Raw genomic sequence first — 23,088 nt, 5'->3', positions numbered from 1 at the left:
CTTTTCTGTTTAATTATTTACATTTATTTTTTTAGTGAGTCCTCTTTCTGCATTGACTACTTTTTCTTTTCATACGTTCCATACATTTCCCTGATTATACATGCATACTTTTACTAAAGTAGCATTTTAAAAAGCAGTTCTTTGACTTGTCATGGGGTATTTTCCGTGTGGCATTATTACTTGTTTCTTTAAAGGCTCACAATACTCCACCACTGCAGGGGGTGAAGAAGCAGCGAATCTTGAAGTGAATACGTTTTATCGAACTGGTTCTTCATCAGATTGATTACGGACTCCCATCACACTGAGAGAAATACTTGTGTTTTGTAACTCTACAATAACTTACAGGAAAAATTAAAAACGTATACTGTATAATCAAAACTGGCAGAACCAATTCATTTGCCAGGCAGATGTCTCCTAGTTTACCTAATCCCAGTCAGATATTTTAGTATCAGTTGGTGGGCATTTAGTAATGACACAGTTGTGAAATACAGAAATCCTAAAGATAAAATATATTTTTGACGTTAAGGAAGTTAAAAACTTGTTTTTTCTAACATAGAAAAGCCCCTCTCATAACATATCTTGATCAAAATTCTTTAATATCCAATTTAAATGTTGTTTTTTTTATTGATTTTGACATAAAATTCACCTTGTTTTTAGGAATAAAATGCTCTGTAAATATGTCTATGAATGATATATGAACAAAGCCATATATAAAAAAAAAAACTTACAGATGGAAATGAAGGAAAGTTTGGTGTATGTGTTACTGAAGTGGAGATTCTCTTCTTTTCAATTCAAGTCCAGGTGAAAAAATGTAAGTGATACAGTAGATATAATAAAACTCCCCTGGTTGATTACTTTTCTTAAGACATTGATTTTATTTAAATTAACTCTTTAGAAATTGTCTTTAAATATGGTCAGGTATGGTTTTTGGTCAGTAGTGCTTAAGCAAGATTCATCATGTGAAAGCTTCGGCCCAGGACAATAAAGTCAGTAGTTGTGATCATGTGTTGCTCTCTGCTTAATCTGGAGAGGAAAAACAACAGTATTATATATCTAAAACCACATGATAACATTACCATGAATAAAGGTTTATTAAACATGATTATTGTTAATGGTACACAACATATTGAAGGTAACAGCAGCCACCGTTTTCACACTTGAGGTGTAGGTTTTGTCCCACATGAACTCTGAATTATGGCAGTGCTTTATTAAACAGTAGGACATTTTAAAGTGTCTCTTGCCCTCTCAATGCCACGTGACTTGAATCCCAACAACAACCGTTTGATATTCCATCAACTGTTCTACATCACTCCGCTCTTTCAGGCTGCCAGAGGATTAGTGGTTCATTGTTTTTCTTTAGTATAAAATCACACTTCTGTAGCCGACACCACTCTGAGATACACTTCCGCACAATACACAATGTGTTCACACATTTTAGGATCTTTCAGGCCAAAGTCACTTAATTGTTACAGGCGCTGCATGACTCAGGGTTATTCACTGAAGTTGAGCTGTTGGACTAAAGTGGCCCTCTTAAAAATAAAATGATTCTCAGTCTGTTTTGGACAATTCAAACAAAAACTATTTCAACGAATATTGCGACTTCTAACAAAGGACAAAAGAGAGATTTGTGTTGTTAAACACAAAACATGCTGTCACTATTTTCCTTTACAAATGTGCTGCTGTCCCTATTTTATAAATTGCAGAAACAATGCATTGGCAGACACTATTATTATTATTTTGACTATGTTTACAAGGCGTCACAAGCAATCCTTGCATATAGCAGTTAAACTAGTGTCATTTCACCATTTTTCTCATTTTCAGGTTAAATCAGTCATTTGTGTTTTGGCTCAAAGTCTTAAGATATGTTGTAAAGTACACTATCGGGAAACTATAACACTGTACTGCATCAGAAACAGTTTCCCTAGGCAGGTAGGATATTTGTCCTCCTCTTAAAGAAATAATGTGCCCTTCTGGAGAACTGTCACGGCTCATGGTTCAGTTAGCAGCGTTTGGCGGTCCCTCTGGGATCAGTGACATGAAGAAGGTTATGATGAACGACCACGTGGAGGACAGGAAGCCCGTGTGGGGGGCGCTATTCGGATCCTCTGCTCCTTCCTCTCCACTTTCACCATCGTCATCTGAGCCATCATCCAACACTCCTTCCTACAGGATGAAGAGGACACTCAGGTGAGACACAGGATGTTTCACACTAACATGCAGTGCAGCAGATTAGACATATTTGACTGTAACATGTGATATCCACTATGTAAACTTGAGCATCAGCTCTTAAATGCAAAGTTACTCTCAACGTTTGAACAATTCAGACTTATCATAGATAGACAAAGTATTTCAAAGGAGTCCGTGTCCATTTTGTTGGCCGAGTGTCAGGTAGTGCGAGGGTTGCTGGACAGCGGTCGCACTTAGGCTTGGCATAGCACTTAATGTACAGTAAAAAAATGCAAAACAATGCAATAAAATGAAGGGTTACGTCTTTATGGGGTATGGTTAGCATTACTGCACCTCTGCCTAGTTGACACGAGGTTGCATCTGCCTTAATTAATGGCTGAGTTGATGCACCACCCAGTGGGTGAGCACACTAGGTGACCCAAATCAAACACACCTGCTGTGATGTCGCCTCATAAACATGTGCATCCTTGGTCTGGCTAACATGCTAAATGCTAACATGCTAATGGAGGATTCTCTTGCAGTGACTTATGCATTCACTGAGGAACTTTGACCTCCAGTGATGTGTGTGAGATGGCATTTGATAATTATCCGTGATGTGAGTGTAGAGCCTCGTTCAGCTCAAAATGTGTGAAAACTTTGAGGAGCACAGTGGGACCAGAGATGTTGAGTTGGACTGGTTATACTGGGACAGAGAGGGCGAATGGACTGGTTATATTTTGCTGTATGAATGATGAAAGAAGTTGAACCTGGAGCAGATTATGGGACTTGCTCAAGAATGATGTTTAGAAAGGTGAGTACAACAGCAAACTTACTCACATATGTAACGTATTATGCCTTTTTTGTGTGTGTGTGTGTGTGTGTGTGTGTGTGTGTGTGTGTGTGTGTGTGTGTGTGTGTGTGTGCACTATGTGGTGTTAAAGCTGTGCTGCTTCCTTTTTGCTTCAATAAGTATTTGTGGAGTGTATCTTGTGTATATAGCTGTGTTGTCTGCTTAGGAGATTTTTTTTATTCTGTTGCTTCTAACAGTTGATTATAAAGTGTATGTTGCTTGATAATGCGTGTTGCACCCACTGAGGTGTCCATGTCCAGGGCTCTTTTTTATCTATGGTTGTTTTATTTTTTTGGTAAGTCAGTTTTGTCTCTTTTTTGTGGTTAATTCTAGTGAGGCTGCAATGAGGAATGCAGTCATATATCTATGATTTATAATCAGTTGTAGCACAATGGCATTTATGACGTAAGTGGTCATGCTAGTTCATGTTGCTCCACTGGCGTGTACTGTATGTTGATAATTAATGGAATTTACTTTTGTAGAGGTAACGACAGTAAAACATTTGTTATTCCCCCTTCTGAAAATGTCTTCTTTTAATTGCCTTTTTAAAGTCAATTTTGTGTCCACAACACAAAGATATAATATTAACAATGACATAATCCTCAACTTGAGAAACTGGGACCAGCAAATGTCTGATTAATGCTTAATAAATGAATTAAACATTAGTCCATTATTGAAAAAAAATAGTGGATGATACTCCAGCCCTACTTGTCACTTTTACTCAGATAGTCAAATTCTGGAGACTGCTAGGTTCAGTGAGACACTTCAGTACTGCAGATACAATCTTTTGAAACAAAATCCCATGAGCACTGGGTAATGTTCCTGGTGAAGCTGAAATTGAGTGAGAGGCAGCTACCATCTCCTGTAAGTCTTGGTTGTGCAGCTCTCCCTCCATGTCGTCCTGATTGGCTCCGTCTCCGGGAAGCTGGAGTTCATTCTCCAAGTTGAAGGGAAACCAGCCGGCCTGATGCCTGCAGACAGAAACAACCAACTGATGTTACAAACCTTTTACATCCTGCCAAGAATTATTCATTAATCAGTATTCATTCATTTTTAATCATAATTATTTTTGAGTTTTAACATGAAAAGTATAACAAATGCCTTTGACGTGCCAGGCACACCAAATCAAATGTATTGACTATTTTGATGTACTTGCAGTCAGATAAGAACATACATCATATATAGCATAGTTGTGACATCACAAGCATACAGAGGTCCTGAGGGCTCATTTGAAGGCACAGTTTCTGAATACAGGCTGTGTGTTCTCTATGGATTGATTGTTTTGATATTTTCACAGTATATAAATATATATATATATGACCATACACACACCTCAACCTGCTTTATAATCAAAAAAGAAATGGAAATCTCACTTTTTACAATGTGGGCATTGTAAGCAGCATAATGAAGGAGAACTCACAGGTAAAGCACTAGCATGGCCATCATCACCATGACGAACCGGCTAAAGGAGGAGTAGAAGTAGACTATACTGAGTAGGATGGCAGCACGTGAAAATGTGTAGACCCAGTCCAGCCAATCTCGATTCAGATCGTCATCATTCATGAGCTCGCCTCCCTGGGCGTTCATCTGCACTTCCGGGTTGCCACGGCGATCTGCCTGAGGTCGCTGGCTCAGAGGGTCGGGCTGGTTAGCGTGAGCGGAGGGCTGGTCTGGCCTGAGGTGTTGAGAGGAGGCAGCCAGTAACTGACTGGAGGGGCACAGAGACGATAAGAGCACAGCTGGTTTGTAACTTTTTTTATTTTTGCCTGGATAGAAGCTCTAAACATTCAGAAACATGGAGGGACTTACTAATGCATGTAGTACTGCCGGGCGTACAGCTGCTGCCACCACATCAGCGTCATGGGGTTGTAATAAGCGGGCATGTTTGTGGGAGGACTTGACTGTGGAGAGTACTGATTCCAGCTGGAAATACAGACATTGTTACCAAAACATTTGACCTGCCACACAAACTGTCTGTGATTGTTGATTAGACTCCTGAATTATTAATGACTCGGGCATCAGTTAACAGCCATGGTCATTTTATAATCAAGAAACAGCCCTAATAGTAACTTAACATGACACAGTTGTCAAACACAAAGGAATGTACAGAAAACTCTTCTCTGGCAATAAGCTCACCTAAACTCATTATTTCAACCCAATAGAAGCCCTGTGTTATTTTAGCCCTTTTCACACATGGAATATTGAACAGCATACTTCATGAATCAGTGGAAGAGATGGATCTCCCAGCCAGAAGTGCCCAGTGTTTCCAACACATAGAATTTACTTGGGTGGGCCACCCAAAGTCCACCTAAGTAATTGGTGACCCATTTGAGCATTTTCTTTATTTATTTTGTATGTATGTATATTGATGCCAAAGTTCACAAGCATGAGTTCCACCCAGACACTTGTAATAGCTGTACCCTGTTAGCAACATCTACTGAGGTTAGCCCGACAAGTGGGTCGTCAGTCACACTATGGTGAGCAGAAATGGAACTGCAGCTCCGGTGTTCCAGCTAAACTAGCAACAGATAGAACTTTGTTTATAGGCGAGGACGGTGTGTTGGCAAATTTTTGTAACACTAATGCACATTTTTATTCTATGAATGTAGTGTTTTCAGCTTGCTTTTTAGTTTTATAGCCTATTATGGCCTGTTGACATTTGGGAAAATGCTTGGTGTAAAGAGCCAAGCTGGTGAGAATACAGCTGCCCATCAGCTACTGCCACAAATATAATCTAATTCTGTGGGAAACACTGGTGTCTAAATGTTAATGTTCCTTGTGGCTTCAGTCAGACATTACACATTACTTTTCTTGGAGAGCAATGCTCATGTGATGTTTGGCACATAAATTATCTATACATCTGGAATTATCCCCTTAAAGGCTTATTTTTTTCTGGTTTAAAAAAACTTTATTTTAGTAAGCTGACTCACTACAGCAACTACACTTTAGCTCTGTGCTAGAGTAGTTTCACCAGTCCAAAAGCTTACCTGTGCATAAACTGTGGATACATCTGGTGGTAAGGGAAGGGTCCAGTTCGCTGTCTGAGTCCATCATTGCTCTCTACAGAAGATGACTGAGGTTGTTCACCAGAAGCTGGACTAGTAGAGTTTTGAAGGGGCTGTGACCAGAAAAATAAATTCCAGGTTTATGGTTCATCTTGAAAGAAAGGCAAATGGCATTTTCTAATCATTAAGGAGGTGTAGATTAGTGCAGTGAGCTGGGTGATGAAAGGAAATGTGCGGATGATGAAATGACTGGAAAGGTGTGAAGAGTGCGCGGATGACCCACCGTGGGACCGGACGAGTTCTCCTGGGGCTTGTTACTGTGGCTGCGGGGGGGCTTCGGGGAGCTGGGAGGGGTTCGTGAGGCGCACACCAGATGGAGCATATGGTACTCATCCTGCTGTAGAAGTAAATACAGCTAATTATCAAACAGAGTCCAAGTATTGCATGTTCAAAGAAAAAAAAGAAACTTCTGAGCTTTCTGCGTGGGCAGTGCGTCATTTAAGCAATTGAGAACACTTTCTTTAGGAACTTAAGTTAAAAATAAGTTGGATTCATATTATACGCGTAATTTTGGTGAATGCTAAACTGATGTGAACAATATGCCCAATTTATTTTCAGAATAAAATGCCACCAAACACCTCAGATACATACAGTGCATACAACCTGAAACAGGACATTACTTTGATAGTGAATATTGCTGTAATACCACCCATCACACTTGAAAGTGACTTCAAAGCCAGAAAAAAAGATTCCAACATTCGTGCTTAAGGTCCCAGAACTCAGAAACAGTGTATGGCACTCAAACAAAATAACACCTGTGTGTAACTGAACATCTCGTTCTAAAATCCTAGCTCCTAGCATGCTGCTATGGCCTCCACTTTTCTGGGAAAGCTTTCCACAGCCTTGCTACAGGGATTTGCTTCCCTTTCAGCCAAAAGAGCATTAGTGAGATCAGCAAGTGATGTTGGCTGTTAAGGGTATCCTCGCAGTTCATGTTGCAATTTCAGAGGTGTTTGATGGGGCTATGGTCAGCGCTCTCTGCAGGTGTGTCAAGTTACTTCTTACAAAACTGGGAAAACTATTCCTTTTATTGACCTCACTTGGGGACATTGCCATGTTAAAGCAGGAAAGGGCCTTCACCGAACTGTTGCCACAAAGTTGGAAGCACACTGCTGTCTTAAGATATCATTGCATTAGTAAGAATTATCTTATTGAAACTGAGGAACTAGCTCAAATCATGAGTATTGCACTTGGTGAAAGCAGAGAATCAGGCAGGACAAATATCCACCACAGAGAGAACCTACCTTTCTGAGCACATCTTTTAAGGTAAAGTGATCCAAAAGCAGCTTCCCAGAATACACCAGCCTCTGGTCTTTGGAGCTCTAGAAATCAAAAATTATAAGATAATGGGATCACAGGAGATAACTGTATATTAGCAACAAATTACAAAATACAGTTCTTTTAATTGTGTTTGCTAATTTACAAACTCTGGACTGTAAATCCCAACATCAAAAGGCAGAACCTTTTTGTGAGTGAGTAATGAGGATGAGATTATAGTAACCTCAATTGGAATAAGTGGTTTTAGTAGTGGATTAACCTGGTGAGGCAACAAAGGTCAGAGTGTGTCCTCTTAAAGACGGCATTCACTGTATGACCATTCAGGAATTCAAACGGTCTCTTTTAAATCCTCACCAATTTACAACAGGGAGCCTTTTATTCTGGGTTCAGGAAGCCTCATTATTAAATATGCCACAGTTAGTGTCCGCTAAATTACACTAAAGTGCACATAAAAAACACACACAAAAGTGCAGCCCTTACAGAGATTACTACCACAGTTTTTCAAGGGAGCAGTTTGCCAATATATGTTTACAGTGACTGCATCAGAAGAAGTCCTTGACAGAGAGGAAAGAGAGTCGAATTAGCAGCACAATACAGCTCATCAAGAAATGCCTTCCTTTCATTGTGATGTCAAATCTACAGACTCCACGGCTCTTTCAACTACTATGATTGTAACTTCTTTCACTTAAGAGAATAGATCAAGGTTAATGATCTGTGTCACTTTGACAGTAATTTGATTCTTAGAAAAATAGAAAGTAGAAGAATTCAACCAGCCAAACCTATTTCTTCTGTATTTCTGAGTGGAACTGATCTGACTTTCAACAACAGGCAACTTGGGATGGGCAATATATCGATATAGCGATGATATTTTGACATGAGACTTGATATCGTCATAGATAAGGTGATGTAATTTTCTGAGCTTACCAGATTGTTTTAGCTGTTCTATTATCTGCCTTTACCCATGTTGTCATAATAGCCACATTACTGAAGACTATTCATCAAAAATATAATTGTGTAAATATTTTGTGAAGGCACCTCCAGTCAACCCTATATTATCATCACAATATCCATATTGAGGTATTGGTCGAAAACATTGTGGTATTTGATTTTCTACATATCGACCCTCCCTACAAGCAACAATGTTTTATCTTATATAACACAACTAAGGGGGAGAGGCGTCAGCAGATCGGACACCCCCACACTCTTCTAGAGGGTCATAAGTGATAACTGACAGTGATTACTTTAGTACTGGTTTATAAATGTTTTTTAGGATAATAAAACTAAACTATTACTATGCTACTAAACAACTACTACTACAACTTTAGGTGGGCCTTTTAGTTGGCTAAAATAAGCAGTGCTTTACTTAGACTCCACATCAGTACTCCTGCCTGCTTCTCCAAAATGAGGGCAGGTAATCCGGGGGCTACTATCCCTTTCATACATAGTTCATGTTCTAGTATCAGGAGCTTTGAAATACTCACTGGTTTGCTAGGGTATACATCTGAAAGGTGTGCTTTGAGTTTCTCCACAGTCCAGTTCTGGCAACAGTTGACGGTGTGGTCATTGTACTTTTGGTTGGGTGCCCTGATGACAAGTGTAACAAGACTGTCCACAACACCTTGATCCATGACTCAAAACCATTTGTCTCCAGTGGGAGAAAAAAAATACCTTGACTCCCCTATCAGGGGGTACTAGCTACAGTCCTCCAAATAGTTTTCTAGTTTGTTCCTGACATCTGAGCAAAGCTTTAAATGTTATTGTATTGTTTTGTTGCTTATCTGCAGCTGCAAAGTGTTTCCTGTAATTCTGCACAAGTGGAACGCAGCTGTGTAACCTGAGGAGAGAAAGGAAAACATGAGGGTAGCATGATCCCGATGATATATTTGTTAAAATACATTACAGGGGAGCAATGTCGCAAGCGGTTTAACATTTATTAACTACACTGGTATGTATTGCAGATGTCTTTTTTTATTCTTTCTAATCAAAAAGAACATTTCAGAAATCCACAATTACATTCTTACTAGTGCAACTTTTGCCATTCATGTGTATTGAGCTTTCAATTCTAGACATCCAAAATTACCATTGTGATATCTAGAATGAATATTCTGTAATCATGTCATTATTACTAGGAAAAACTCCCATTTCAGATATCTACAATCCTGATCATACTTTTAAATTCAGATATCACAAATGAAAAACCATTCAAGATATCCATGTCATTTTGACCCCGAAATACATTCAAAACGTGCATTTTTACCAGTAAGAATTAGATTACAGATAACCAGAATATTCACTCTAGATATCTAAAATGTAATTGTGGATATCTAGAATGGAAAGCCCAATACACACGGATACACATGAATGTTGTGGATATCTGAAATAACAATTGAAGAGAGGCATAATGTCATAGTGGATATCTTAAATTATCATTCTGACTAGTTACAATTTTGACTAGGAGATATGGTATAGCGGACATCTAAAATGTAATTACAGATAGGAGTCTGATTGGAATCAATGTTACAACCGCTTGCCTTAGGAGTAAAGTGGGCTACCGTTCAAACAGTTGGCATTGCATTTGTGAAGAAATAACCGTTAAAACTAGTTTGACATACATTTACAAGACAGACGTTTAACGACAGCTAGCGTTAGTTACGCTGTTATAACGAGCTTGCACAAATAGATAGAGACATGACAGCATGTATAATGGGATAAGATAATATTTGCCGATAGCTAACGTTAGCCCTGGTTAGGGGGTATTTAATAACTGGCTAAGCTAACGTTAGCATCAGTGGGTTTTCGGCTAGTATTGTCAATCAACTCAAGCAGAAAAAGTTGTCAGTTAGCACACTTGGCTAGCCAAACTGAAACCCTATAATTTCATGAAGACGTTGGTCACAAACAGAGAGGTGACATATGTTGTTTGCCTACCTTGTTTACCCCCAGTGAGTGACAGAAATACAGCCCACTTGTAACTCCGAGCCCTGACTCAACCTAGGTGTTGCTCTTCTTCGTTGGACTTCAGCATGTTCTCGACATCCAGTGTCTATGGCGCATTTCCGCCCCCTACCGGAACACGCGTTAATTACAACAAACATAATAAAATCCAGTGTGGGCCACAACCATAATTAAGCTATGTGCAGTTTATGGCCATGATTACATATAAGAAAAAAGTGGTTCAATTATTTATATTTATATATATCATAATTAAATCATAATTAAAGGTTGAATATGTAGAATCATAAAAAGCTATATATATATTTTAAATAATACACCCATGGGGCGTTTTGAGGGGTACAGAATGAAAATATTGCTTTTCCATAAAAAAATATATACAGGTTTTTTACGGGTTTAATAATGACTTTCTATCACGTTCTGTTTACATTGTAGCAGCCAATAGCAGCCTGCATGGCGGATTGCCAGGGTTGTCTGTTGTTGGGTGCAGCTATTGTAGGCGGGCACTGGGTGAAATGGAGTTTACCAATCCTGCAGCCGTGTCATTTGCCCCATTCGCGGAGTGACCGGAGACGGGAAAAATTAGTCAATTAAAACCAAGCATTCACTCAATGGACTGAGATAAAGGAGTTCAACAGCATTAAAACTCACGCCAAAAGGCTACGTTCCTCCTTGATCGGTAAGCTAACTTTCATGTTTACTTGTCAGTCAAACTCCCCTGCAATACTTGTTTTTATGGTGCGATTTGCTGGAGGGAATGGGCTCAAACAGGCTCAAACAGACTCTGGTCTCCTGTAGGGTACTGGGCCGGCTCTGACGAACATGGAAACCTGAGTGGTGGAATTATTTTCCGTTGTTGGGACTACAATCTTGAGCAACTAGATGGCGGTGTTCTGCAAGTTTATTTGTATCAAACCTTTCAACAACAAGGTAATTCCAAGTGCTTTACATAAAACATTAAAAGCATTGGAAAGAAATACATATAAAATAAAAACAGGCAAATGAAATAAAGAATAAAGCCAAGAATATCAAAGGAATATAAGTTACAGTGCAGTATAAGCAATTAATACATGGTTTTGTTTACTGAAAAGGCAGCGGAAAAAAGAAAAGTCTTCAGTCTTGATTTAAGAGAGTTGCACCAGACTTGTTCAAGTTTGTACAAATCAACAGAACCACAAACAGCCTCCAATATAACCACAAAGTTGAAACAACACCTCTCTACAACTAAAATTCAACGTTATACCCTTCATGAAAGTAAAATATTTTTGCAGGGCTTTTGTTTGATTTTTGCTGCTGTATCTGTAAACTGGCAGATTTCTATGGAAATATTATCAGCTATTCAGCTCTATGAATCAGTTCAAATGAGTATGAAAAAATGGAGGAAAACTCAAAGATTACACACATTACACAAAGATTGAATCACATGCTGACTGACTAAGTGATTGATTAGTGGGATATGCTCAGTGATTCAATTTGACAGCCATCTGGTGGTGGAACCGCGTAACACCCCTGCCTCACCAGCTGCCTGTCTGATTTAACAAAACAAAAAAACCTCTGGGCCGGTATTCCCAAAACATTTTAGGACTCCTTAATAGCACAACCAACTTTCACTAGGGAATTGGGTCTTAAACCAAGAGAAAGGGGGGGATTGACCCCGTTGTTATGGATCAGCGGTGGGGAACCCTGCTCCTGGAGGGCCACTGTCCTGCATGCTTTAGGTTTCTCTCTGCTCTAACACACCTGATTCTAATGATCTACTCGTTATCAAGCAGCTGAAGCTTGTGAGGGGTTCAATAATCGTTAGACTCAGGTGTGTTAGAGCAGGGAAAAACCTAAAACATGCAGCGGCCCTCCAGGAGCATGGGTTCCCCTGCCTGTTATGGATGAATTCATGTTTCTCTGTCAGTGAGTTCGTTATAGATAAGCTGTAGATTAGAAGACATGTAATATTCAGATAAAGCTTTTAAAACCTCAAAACTCATTTAACATGGAACAATGAGAAATATAGTCTAACCCTAACAATAATTAAGTACAGTATATGTGCAGCTAATCGTCAGCCTCCTACATGGCAGGCAGCTCATTAACAATTAGTGTCCATGTAAGAAGCCTTGTAACTATCACACTACAATAACCATGGCTGATAATGAGAGGTACAAACCAAACTGGATGCAAGAAAAGCTTTTACTTCTTGCCCAACTTGTGCATGACACGAAGGACATTATTAAGGGGGATTCAGAGTCAGGATAACTGCTAAAGCCACAAAAAAGCGTGGGAAAATAAATAATAATAATAATAATAATTTAACTAGTCATCACTGCAAGTCCATACTGTAGCAGTGAAAAAACACGTGTTCATTCATCACAATAAATAAAAATTCCACAATTGGAAAACAGTACTTTAGACTATAAACATGCAATGTGTATGTGTATGACAGAAAAATAAATAAGTATCTTTTCACACATTTAAAACAAAGACGTTGTAGATCCTTGATGGTATGATACAATTAACTGACCAGGTAATGTAGACACAGTGAACAAATGCATATTCTTCAACGTTTTTACTATTCACTATCTGTGATTTTACACCTTTACCCTTAAGCAACTTACAATCATCAAGTCTAGGGTGAACATTATGTTCTGTACAGACGTTGGCCTATTATGACCTTCAGTGAAAAATGAGAATGAAAAAGTGTCAATTGATGCCAAACAATGTTACAAAACGGCCGTATGTGACGAGTTGGGATGACGACGGGTTGTGTTAACCTACTTCCATTAATTCATAAAACTCAAGAGACCTTGCGTGTCCTTGTACAGAATAAAACTTCCAGGCTGCTATTTCCTGAGCAGACAGGAGCACGGGTTGATCTTGTTTTGATGTCTTATCCATGCTGTTACTCAAGTGTGTGTTTCCGTGCCTTTATGGTTCACAGGGGCATACTTGTTTTGAAATCAATCACAACTTTTCTAAACCACATCAAATTGCACCAGTAAATCCACAATGATTTAACCTAGATCGTTTCTTGACCCAGATTTACTCCAGGTGCTCCAGTTTCGTTGCACAATCCAAACACACGTGAGGTAAATTGGAAAATTGGGTCTCTCACGGAGTGTGCACTATGATTGGTTCCAACCTCACATGACCCTGAATTGGATAAAGCAGATGATGGATGAATGGATCTCTTTCTCCTTATAGTACAATATATATTTAAATGTCTTGACATTTCTTTGCTGTGTATTCTATTGAAACTTGCTATTTAAAATATGTTCAGCAGAAACACAATGAATCATATCCTACTCGATGGTTGCTTGCTCTTTCTTCATGAGTTCCAAAGCCATATAAGGACTTCCTGCTATAAAAACACCTCATTAGGTGGTGAAGCACTTTCCTTGTGACGTCCATTAGGTTTGTTAACAACTCTGACAGTTCGCCCTCTCAGAGAACGTTCACAAGGGGATGTAGTGCAGCAGCACACATGCCTTCTTTAATGGTAGTGCAGTAGAGATGTCCAATTTCAATTTATTTCATTTCTGTGTGTGTGTGTGTGTGTGTGTGTGTGTGTGTGTGTGTGTGTGTGTGTGTGTGTGTGTGTGTGTGTGTGTGTGTGTGTGTGTGTGTGTGTGTGTGTGTGTGTGTGTGTGTGTGTGTGTGTGTGTGTGTGTGTGTGTGTGTGTGTGTGTGTGTGTGTGTGTGTGTGTGTGTGTGTGTGTGTGTGTGTGTGTGTGTGTGTGCATCTATTACCCTGCTTCACAAAGGACTGTTTTTCACACCCTGCCTCAATATAGCAGTGGGTGATATTGTAATATCGGAAACTTCCGACATGTAATTTCTTCCGTAATTTTCCATGCCCATAGAAAATTATGTTTACATGTTTCTAATATCTAATTATGCATCATACACTGGTGTGCTATTAAGAGATATTTCTTTTTCCCTGCATCGGTTGTGTCTCTGTTGCTGTCTTTGTGTTTATTCTCGGCCTGCTCTTGTTGCAGCCACACTGCCTTTATTGGATTTTAATAAAAACCTGAACTGAACTCAGTTGGGTTTCATGCCAAGTAGCCTATGTATAAAGATTTGTTTGGTGCAGAACCTACATGCTAATTGGCAGTGGTGTGTTCAAGTGCAACTTTTTGTACCGAAAGACAAGTGACGTGAGGCGATGCAACAGTCGGCCTTCATAGCTGCTAATTATTTGATGACTGGACGGGCAGTCTGGGCCTTATAGGTACTCTCGAAATACTGAAAGAAGGGTGACACTTCAGGTCAGATGGACTTACTGTAAGTGTGTATGGAAAAAAGAAAGCAGTTTCCATTAAGTGCTTCACGTGTTGTAAAAGGCTCTTCATTTCAATTACCTCCGTACTGCTCCCACAGACCGTTACCCAACTTGTTAAGTAGCCTTCCAGCGTTTTATCACGGCCCTCTGTGTCAGTTACTGACTCACAAGCACGACTCTCACATGCACTAAGATGCACGTGCAGCCAGGCTGGCTTTAAATAAAAACCCAGAGAAATGGGATTGCAACAAACACACAGAGGGAGAGTGACTTCATTCTCTGCTCAGGATGCCGTTGCTCCACTTTGTCTGTACATAGCAAATATTTGTTTGCTGTTGTATGAATGTTCTGAATGGCAAGTGCAACCCATTTAACAAGCACCAGTTACTGCACAAGCAACCATGCCAGACACTGTGACAACTGCCTAGGAACCACTTAAACTGTCATAGCAAACAATCCAAACGCCCTATTATATACCATATTTATATTTATACTGTTTGTTATATTAATCAATGACGTATTTACCTATTCACAAAAACTTTTTCACTCTCAACTGTTGATAGAGCAAATTCAAAATGTCTTCAGGTTAGAAGACATTTATGTCTGTGGCTGATTTGTACATGCATATAAACAGTTACTTAAATTTGTGTGTTAATATCATGTTTTATTAAAAATAAATACAATGGTGTTACAGTGGTAATAATCATTTATTAACTGTTTATACACCAGTGACAGATGCTTCATACAGGGCATTATAAATGTAGGCTATATACTGTATAGTAATAAAATCATTCTCTATCAGCTTACAAATATATTTTGTTACAGTGTGAGAGTGTTTATTGCTTACAATGCTAAAAAGGAGGGTTAATTGTTATCAAAGCCTCCAGTGTCCGTCTTTTGATTATTAATAATCATCACTGTTCACATACCAAGCAGAGTGGCTGAGCATATTTTCTAAATGCAGCCACACGCTGCTTAAAAATGCTATTTCTCTCTCTTTTCTTCCCTTCATCCTGTAAAATGTCAGCCTACTCTCCAAACTGTCAGAGAGCTTCCTGTGGCCTATATCGGCAGGGGAGAATGCCACTTTATGGATGTCAAACCTTATGTCACGGCACTCTTTCTTAAATGGGGCTTCCCTCTGAAAATGCAATATAAAAGAAAATATGTTGAGGGCAAGTCGCCGGAAAAACTTTTGAGCAGGTGGTTTAAATTGAGGATGCTATTTTTCTGGCTGCATTATGATTTATCCTTTCAACGTCAGAATGGGCAGAACTGAATGGCAGGGGGAAATAAATGAAGCCCATCTAATAACAGGTGAATCACCTCATGGGAAAAGCTGCCTTTTCTTCCTACACACTTACAGTAAGTATATCTGCCCCTCAGTGGCCATTAGGAGGCATGGCCGGTGCCTACAGATTAAAAAACATACTGAGCTGGAATCATTTCTTCTTTCTGCAATGAAAAAGGCTCATAAAATCGTGTAACATTTGCCCTTTGATAAAGTCAAGAAAAAAAGCTGTAATTTGCTCTTTACTTCAGAGGGGTTCAGAGGGGCCTCAGTGATCACAATGGCGAGTCACTCATGTGAAAAGGTCACTGTTCGGAGAAGGTTTTAATCATCTAGGACCAACTATTAACTTTTTTTTTTGATGTCAGGTTATAATTTGGTTTTATTTGTGTATTAAATAACTCACATTCCATCTGCCCACCCGTCCGTCCATCTATCCAACTCTCTCTCCGTAATAGTTCCACTTAAATTGGGAGGTCAGAAAAATGAATCGACACATAATGAGTTGTTTCAACTTAGTGTGGTTACTTTTAAGGCAATACATAAATAAAGGGTACCATATTTCCCTTACCAGAACTCTGATGAAGCATCTTAAGCAATAAGGAAGCTAGATTACAATAAGACACACAGAAGCAATTTCAACTTCCACCTGATTAAAACTAGGTCCTCTTCTTGATTCTCGTTCAAGGCGTTTCCACTTTCTAGACTTGGATCTCATTCAATTGTCCCTCCCCGCTCCCTTACAGTCAAGATGGCAGCGGAGATACTTATTGGGTATAGAATTTATCTGCAGTTCAAAATAAGGCAAAACTGTTCTATGGACATTAGATTTTGAGCCACGACAAAGGCAAAAACGTGTCCTGCAACATACTAGGTAAAGCTTGTTTTTATAGACGAAAAGCCTTTTGCTATGTGTTTTTTTATTTATTACTTGTGGCCCCTACTGGCCGGTTTAGAGAAGTGAGCAGTCAGCAGCCAATGACGGTATAAGACAGAGGAGTCAATAAAATGGTTTTTATTTATTTTTTAAATTGTGGATTGCTGCAGCTGTGACAGGTCCTTGAGCATAAATGTGCACAAAATATATTGGGCAAATGGGTCGAGTAGTATGCGAGATAAGCTGTGGAAAGACAGATTTACAAACACACACATTTACTTAGGTCACTTTTGGGGACACTACTTTACATTGACTTCCATTCAAATTTTATTCATATTTTATTAAATCAATTTCAATATTTCTCCCGCAAGTCATTGAAGCTTTAAATTTTGTGGATGGTGCTGCCAGGTTTTAGTCATAAGAACATATGAGTATGTCAATGTACCGTTTATTTTATTGATCGAGATTTATGTTTTTACTCCTGTGGACCATTAAGTTAAGTAAATTGAATTCCATCAGTATATCCATTTATCTACTCACGACCTCGAAACTAAGATATTCTCATAATGTTAAATTAATAAAGTACTGACAAATCCTTTGGGGATATCTGGGATATTTCTCAAATGTTGTACCTTTTATTGTTGTTTTGACATTTGCCCTTTTTGAAATATAATTTGTCACAACAAATAAAAGAAGGCAGTTATATGTTGTGTGTCAGTGCTGTCAGTTTGTGTTTCCAGTTGTATTGTGCAGAACAGATGGTGAAGGCCTTGTGCCCCCGCAACGTAATTCACGGCGGTTATCTGCAATTAGTGAGTCACTGGTTTGGAGAAAGTCACAGGCCTAGGGAGGGAGAGGCTTTAAATGCATGTCTGAACTCTGGCTTTGACTGTTAAAGAGCATGCTAAGTTTCACTGTTTGGGGTCATTATCATTTAACGTTGTCTTTACATATGTATGATTTTGTAATAGTCTAAACATACACAGACGTAATTAAGAGCTGACAAAACCATCAAAATTACATAGTATACAAGCTAATTCATAATGACGTATAAGTATAATTTTACAAGCATTGATTCTTGTGAATGTTACACTCACACCTTTCCACAAACCTGCTGCTTTCACTGGGTGGCAGTGTAGATTCATTTTTACACTAAAACCACAGGGCTAATTAACATGTGACAAGCAGCGGTCCTATCTTTCCTGCACTTAAACCTCCAGTGTGATCACATTTAAATAACTATATTTCCACACTTACAACATTTGAAGAATGCAAATGCATGATACTCTGAAATGACCACGGAAATTGTTAAAAAAATAAAAAATAATAAAACTTTTTGCAATTCTTCTGCACTTTTAAAATGTGCAGCAACATAGGCATGCTGTGTACTCACTGTAAATTGCTTTAATATACACATGCATGCACACACCCTAACTTTGCATGAGCGAGTCTAGAGAATGGATGCATCCACTGGCTTGCACTTTGACTCACTCTGCAGCCGTCTTGCAGTAATTTAAACTCTTAGTTCATTAATTCATGGTATTACGCTTTTATAGGCCATTGATTTATTGCAGTAAAATTTGAAAATGACCCCCACCAATTCATTGTGTGTCAGCAGCTAAGTATATCTAAGTGGAAAAACTTTTCTTTCGAGCAGCATGACTGTCTTATGCACACGTCAGCCTGAAGGACAGCAGTCCCCATGGAAACAGATTTCCGATTTTGTGGGAGCTCCATAAACAGATTTCCTGATAGAGAGGGGGAGAGGGAGGGTAGAAAAAGAGAGGGAGATACAGGCTAATTCTCAAAGTTTAGATGTATAATATCAGCTCCTTAACATCTATAAGCAGTAAATACCATATCTGCACATATAAGAGCTGTGTATGCCATTTTCTTTTCTGGTTTCACCTGGCTCTGTACCAACAAGTTCTTATGACTCACCTGTCAATTTGACGGAACTAAGGTATTTTCTGAAGTTTTTCTTGTGTGCCAGCATGAAGACTTCGGACAATACCAATGACTCAGCCATTTCTCTGAGTGCTCTCCACCGACAGGAAGGACAAATTTACAAATTAGGCTAGGTCAATTGCATGCTATTTGGGTAAAGAAATCCCTCCCACTGAAAATGGATGTGAAGATGGGAAGGTTAATTGCCCATGCAGTCACAGAAATGGTATTTGTCTCCTATCATCCTTGGCTGGATCATTAGGTGACATCAAAGGCATGATGACCCTGTTCCATGAATACAAAGGGGCTAACATGTAATGCATGTGGGTCTGTGTATCACTGCCTTTTGTTAGTTTTATTTCTGGCAAGCTCCTAATGGTCCCTTACAAACCATGAAGAGTGTACTCAGCAGACACTGGGCGTGCACTGTTCTGGCAGAAACATCTTGGCAGAGGCATTGTGATTAAAAATGGTTCCCCACGCGTGTAAATTATTAGTTACATCTACTATAAATAGTTCTTTGAATCCACTACCATCCAATAATGACAATCATTGGCGGTGTGCTACCAGTGGCTGATTTTCAAGACATTTATTTATAGGAAACTGTGGATCTAAAAACAGAGCCCACTATAGATAGAAATGGTACTTTTGGAAATCAGCCATTTTAAAAAAAGACCTATTTGCATCACTGGATGTTTTTGCTTGAAAAAATAGATGTACAGTAGGCGTCTTATTTAAATTTAGCATGTGGAAATGAGATAAAGATGATCATCTTTTTTGCATAACTTCAAACAAAGTTATGTTATGGTATGATACAGTTATCTAATAACTTGCTCTTCTGGTTTGTACCCTAATTGTTAAATGCACTTACTGGAACTCGCTCTGGACAAATGCGTCAGCTAAATGAAATATGATGAAATGTAATGTATGTTATGATGTGTTTCTGATTGCTTGAACAATTCATTCAGGGTTTTTTCTCCATGTTTATGCCGCAAAGCTGTAGAACATTTGCAATTAGTTCAGAATTCTGCTGCACAATTACTAAGACTACAAAGCTTCCACTTATTATCTTGTTGCCTCTTTCATTATTCTGACTTTCTCTAAGTTAAGGCGTTACACAATTTGGCACCAACAAACATCAGTGAGTTACAGATCCCATACAGATCCACTCAAACTCTCAGAACAATGTTTCCTGTGCCTGTGGTTGACCCAGCTTGCCTAGCATTTAAGCATGCCTGACCATACCTTTTATCATCTTTTCCTTTTTTCATCATGTTTTCTGGTTTTGAAGTGCTACATAAATTAAGTTTTACTGACTTAAAATGAAAGGATTTTATTTAGATTTTTTCAGAATTGTCAGTGATGTTTACAAGGATACTTTTAAGGATATTGACTGGAAAAACATTTTGCCAACTGAGTTCACTAAAATACTAAAGATGCCAATCTTTGTTTTACCACCCACTTTAAAAACAAAATCAGCAGCAAAGTAACACATTTAATGATGGAATTTTTTTTAACTTTTTGAAAGCTAGTCATAAAACACCTAAACTAAAAATACATTTTTAAAAACTTTTCAGCAAAATTTAATATGTTATCAATCTATGCTGGGTGACACGGTGGTGTGGTAGTCAGCACTGTTGCCTCACAAGAAGTGTGTTCCTGGTTCGAATCCTGGCTGGGGCCCTTCTGTGTGGAGTTTACATGTTCCCCCCGTGTCTGCGTGGGTTTTCTCCGGGACTGGTTCATTGATGACACTAAAATTGCCCGTAGGTGTGAATAGTCCTCCGTCTCTGTTTGTCTTCATGTGCCCTGCGATAGACTGGCGTCCTTTCCAGGGTGTACCCCGCCTCACGCCCAATGTCAGCTGGGATCGGCTCCAGCCCCCCCGCGACCCCGACAGGGACAGGCGGTTGAGGATGAATGAATCAGTCTATGCTGCAGTCTATGATATCAAGAACACCCAGTATGTGAACACCCAGTGAACACATTTTCAGCAGTTGTGACTATTCGTTTTGCACAGAAACTATTGATAAATGGGTGCCACAGGTTAGGACTGAGGGTGACCTTTCCTGATCACTTGATTTGCATTCATATTTTTCTAAACATGAAGTGTGCCTCTGTTGAGGGCAATTTGTTCTGAATTTTAGGCTATTGTGGTGCAATTTTTCGCAAATAAGGGTCTCCCACTGTATTCATGGCCCCTAGCATGGCCATTAGTCGTGATCAAGACCCAGACATCACAACATTTCCTCGGGCACCTCTGACGGACCTGGCAAAGGAGGGACACTGAGCAACAACATGGTGCATCATCCTTGGAATTAACATATAAAAAGCAAAAGGAAGTGAATCAAAGTCAGGCTATAAATTCAATTTTGGAACTTAACTTTCATTGCACAAATCTTATTCTTCTCACATTTCAATTAAAAAATGACTTTAAGTTGCAATTACACTTTTTAAATGAAACACCAGTGAACGGTTATGTTAAGGTATGAGTTAAAAAAAAAAAAAGAAAGTTTCATGATTGTCCAAGGGTTGGCATGAGTTGCAGTTCTTCTACAGTTTAACCGCATTCATGTCAAATCCCATTCCATTCATGTTATTGTCCTACAGTTTGATTCAGTCAACATTATTATGCTAAGAAATGTGTTTACTGTCAGTGCATGGCAAAAAATAAAACAAAAATAAAGCAATATGTGTGTTGGTAGTGTGAGGCATGACAACTAGTAAACCTCCCTTTCCTTAGTCCTTTTAATTAGCCAAGAAACAAAACATGAAAGGAGGTACAGACTCAAACATGTCAGCACTGTCAATGGACTTGACTACCCGTTCATAAAAGTAAACCCTGCAGCATATACAAGCCGCTGTAAACAGACTCTGTGTCTATCATTTTATTGCCTATCAATATTGGGATAATGGGTGCAAGGCCTCTGCAATAAGCGTAAAGCTGCACTTAAGTGAAAGTGCTGTGCAAAGCTCAAAGTGTGGTGTATTGAACAAGTTGCCACTTGAGGATGAGTTTCCATAGCTACTAGTTCATCAGAATGCAGGACACATAGTAGTCTAACTCCACTTGAGATGTGAGAGAGGGGACAAGCGGGTTGAATTGATGCACTCTGCAGAGTAACAAATGGTACAATTAAGTTCAATAAGCAGGCGTCCATCGACAACTTCAAGCTGCTGTCTGGATAGTTAGTCTTTTATGCCACAGGAGACTACTGTGTATGGCTTTCGTCCATCTGAAAGTTAGCTGCCTGCTGTAAAACTTACATCTGTATGTAGGTCAATGCTTGGAGAGTTACATGGTTTCAGACCTGTGAATTGCTGCACACACCTCAGTATGATTATCTGACTCCTCAGGGAAGACTGATTAGCAAAGAAAAGGTGCCGTGCCAGCCAGTATGAATGGTTATGGCATACAATTTGATTATGTTGTAAATATCCTGGTTGTGAGTCAATGTTGATGATTTTAGAAAGAAATCTACTTTTTGTTAATTAGGCAAAATCCTCCTCTTCGGAGATGTGGATACATGCAGCCCTGCATATAGAGGATATGGAGGTAGTTTACAATTCGCAAGTAAATATTTGTGGACAAAGTGTATTTGTTGTTGATTGACTCATCTGGAACTCATACGCTTATACTGTATAAATGTATCCACTCAAATGAGATTAAGACAGACTTACGCACTAGTCCACCACCTTGACCTCCAAATCCTTACTCTCTGTATTGCTACTTCCTTGGCACTGAATTTTTCCATTGGATGTAAATTGTGAGGTATGGAATCACCCAATATAGACGTATTTCCTAGGAAAACTGGGCTGACTAGTTACATAAAGCAATACCGGACAGCCCTTAGGGGAGCTAGGTAAAAAAAACACTGTTGTATTGTTGCATGCTACTTACCTCAGTCTGCAAAAGATGACTACTTTCTAGTTTCACAACTTTTCTTGTTGTAATTATATATTCTGACTACAAAGGCAGGGTAGGAACTTGCTAGGACAGCATTTCAACAGACTTGGGAGCATTCGGAAGTGGCTTTTCTCTTGATTGTCATAGGGATAACCTGTAATGATCCTGCATCACTTGACCGTGCCACTTCGACCTCCCCCTCCCTGCAGCCATTGCAGTCAGTGCAGCCCGCATTGCCCTACTGTTCCCACCTTCCTCTCAGGTCGGAAAGGGGAACATGAGCCACCTCACAACGGCCTCTAGAGCTTGTCAGTATCAGAGCGATTTATTCAGCTCCATTCTCTCTTCTCCCCTCAAGGGCAGCTTACTTCCTGTTGCTGGGTTACACTAATTGCGGCATTAGTATTCTGTATTGAGCTGCTGCCGGAAGCTGAGGCTCCACCAGACACTGATGGCCAGTGCAAGCTATTGAAATACCATAG

At 39.3% G+C, this 23,088-nt stretch overlaps 1 protein-coding gene across 1 annotated transcript; it reads right to left on the bottom strand.

Annotated features, from left to right (window-relative positions):
- Positions 1–1,087: 1,087 nt before the first annotated feature.
- Positions 1,088–10,367, bottom strand: LOC310955998 (homocysteine-responsive endoplasmic reticulum-resident ubiquitin-like domain member 2 protein). Its single transcript, XM_083926082.1, has 9 exons — positions 10,288–10,367; positions 8,841–9,193; positions 7,326–7,403; positions 6,305–6,418; positions 6,004–6,134; positions 4,826–4,939; positions 4,437–4,724; positions 3,873–3,987; positions 1,088–2,163 (listed from the first exon to the last, which is right to left on the bottom strand). The coding sequence occupies exons 2-9, from the start codon at positions 8,985–8,987 to the stop codon at positions 1,996–1,998; spliced, it is 1,155 nt and encodes a 384-aa protein (XP_083782208.1). The 5' UTR covers positions 8,988–9,193; positions 10,288–10,367; the 3' UTR covers positions 1,088–1,995.
- Positions 10,368–23,088: the final 12,721 nt, after the last annotated feature.

The sequence above is a fragment of the Echiichthys vipera genome (genome assembly GCF_963691815.1).
Source record: "Echiichthys vipera genome assembly, chromosome: 13".
Classification (NCBI taxonomy): Eukaryota; Metazoa; Chordata; class Actinopteri; order Perciformes; family Trachinidae; genus Echiichthys; species Echiichthys vipera.
This window is presented reverse-complemented; position numbering and strand designations above follow the sequence as displayed.

What these genes read in the sequence shown, in the direction of transcription:
- LOC310955998 (XM_083926082.1), bottom strand. Translation starts at nt 8,987, where the DNA reads ATGGATCAAGGTGTTGTGGACAGTCTTGTTACACTTGTCATCAGGGCA. An exon ending in ATGTATACCCTAGCAAACCA is followed by an intron (nt 7,404 to 8,840) that starts GTGAGTATTTCA and finishes TTTGATTTCTAG; the next exon opens with AGCTCCAAAGACCAGAGGCT. An exon ending in ACCAAGACTTACAGGAGATG is followed by an intron (nt 2,164 to 3,872) that starts GTAGCTGCCTCT and finishes TTCATCCTGTAG; the next exon opens with GAAGGAGTGTTGGATGATGG.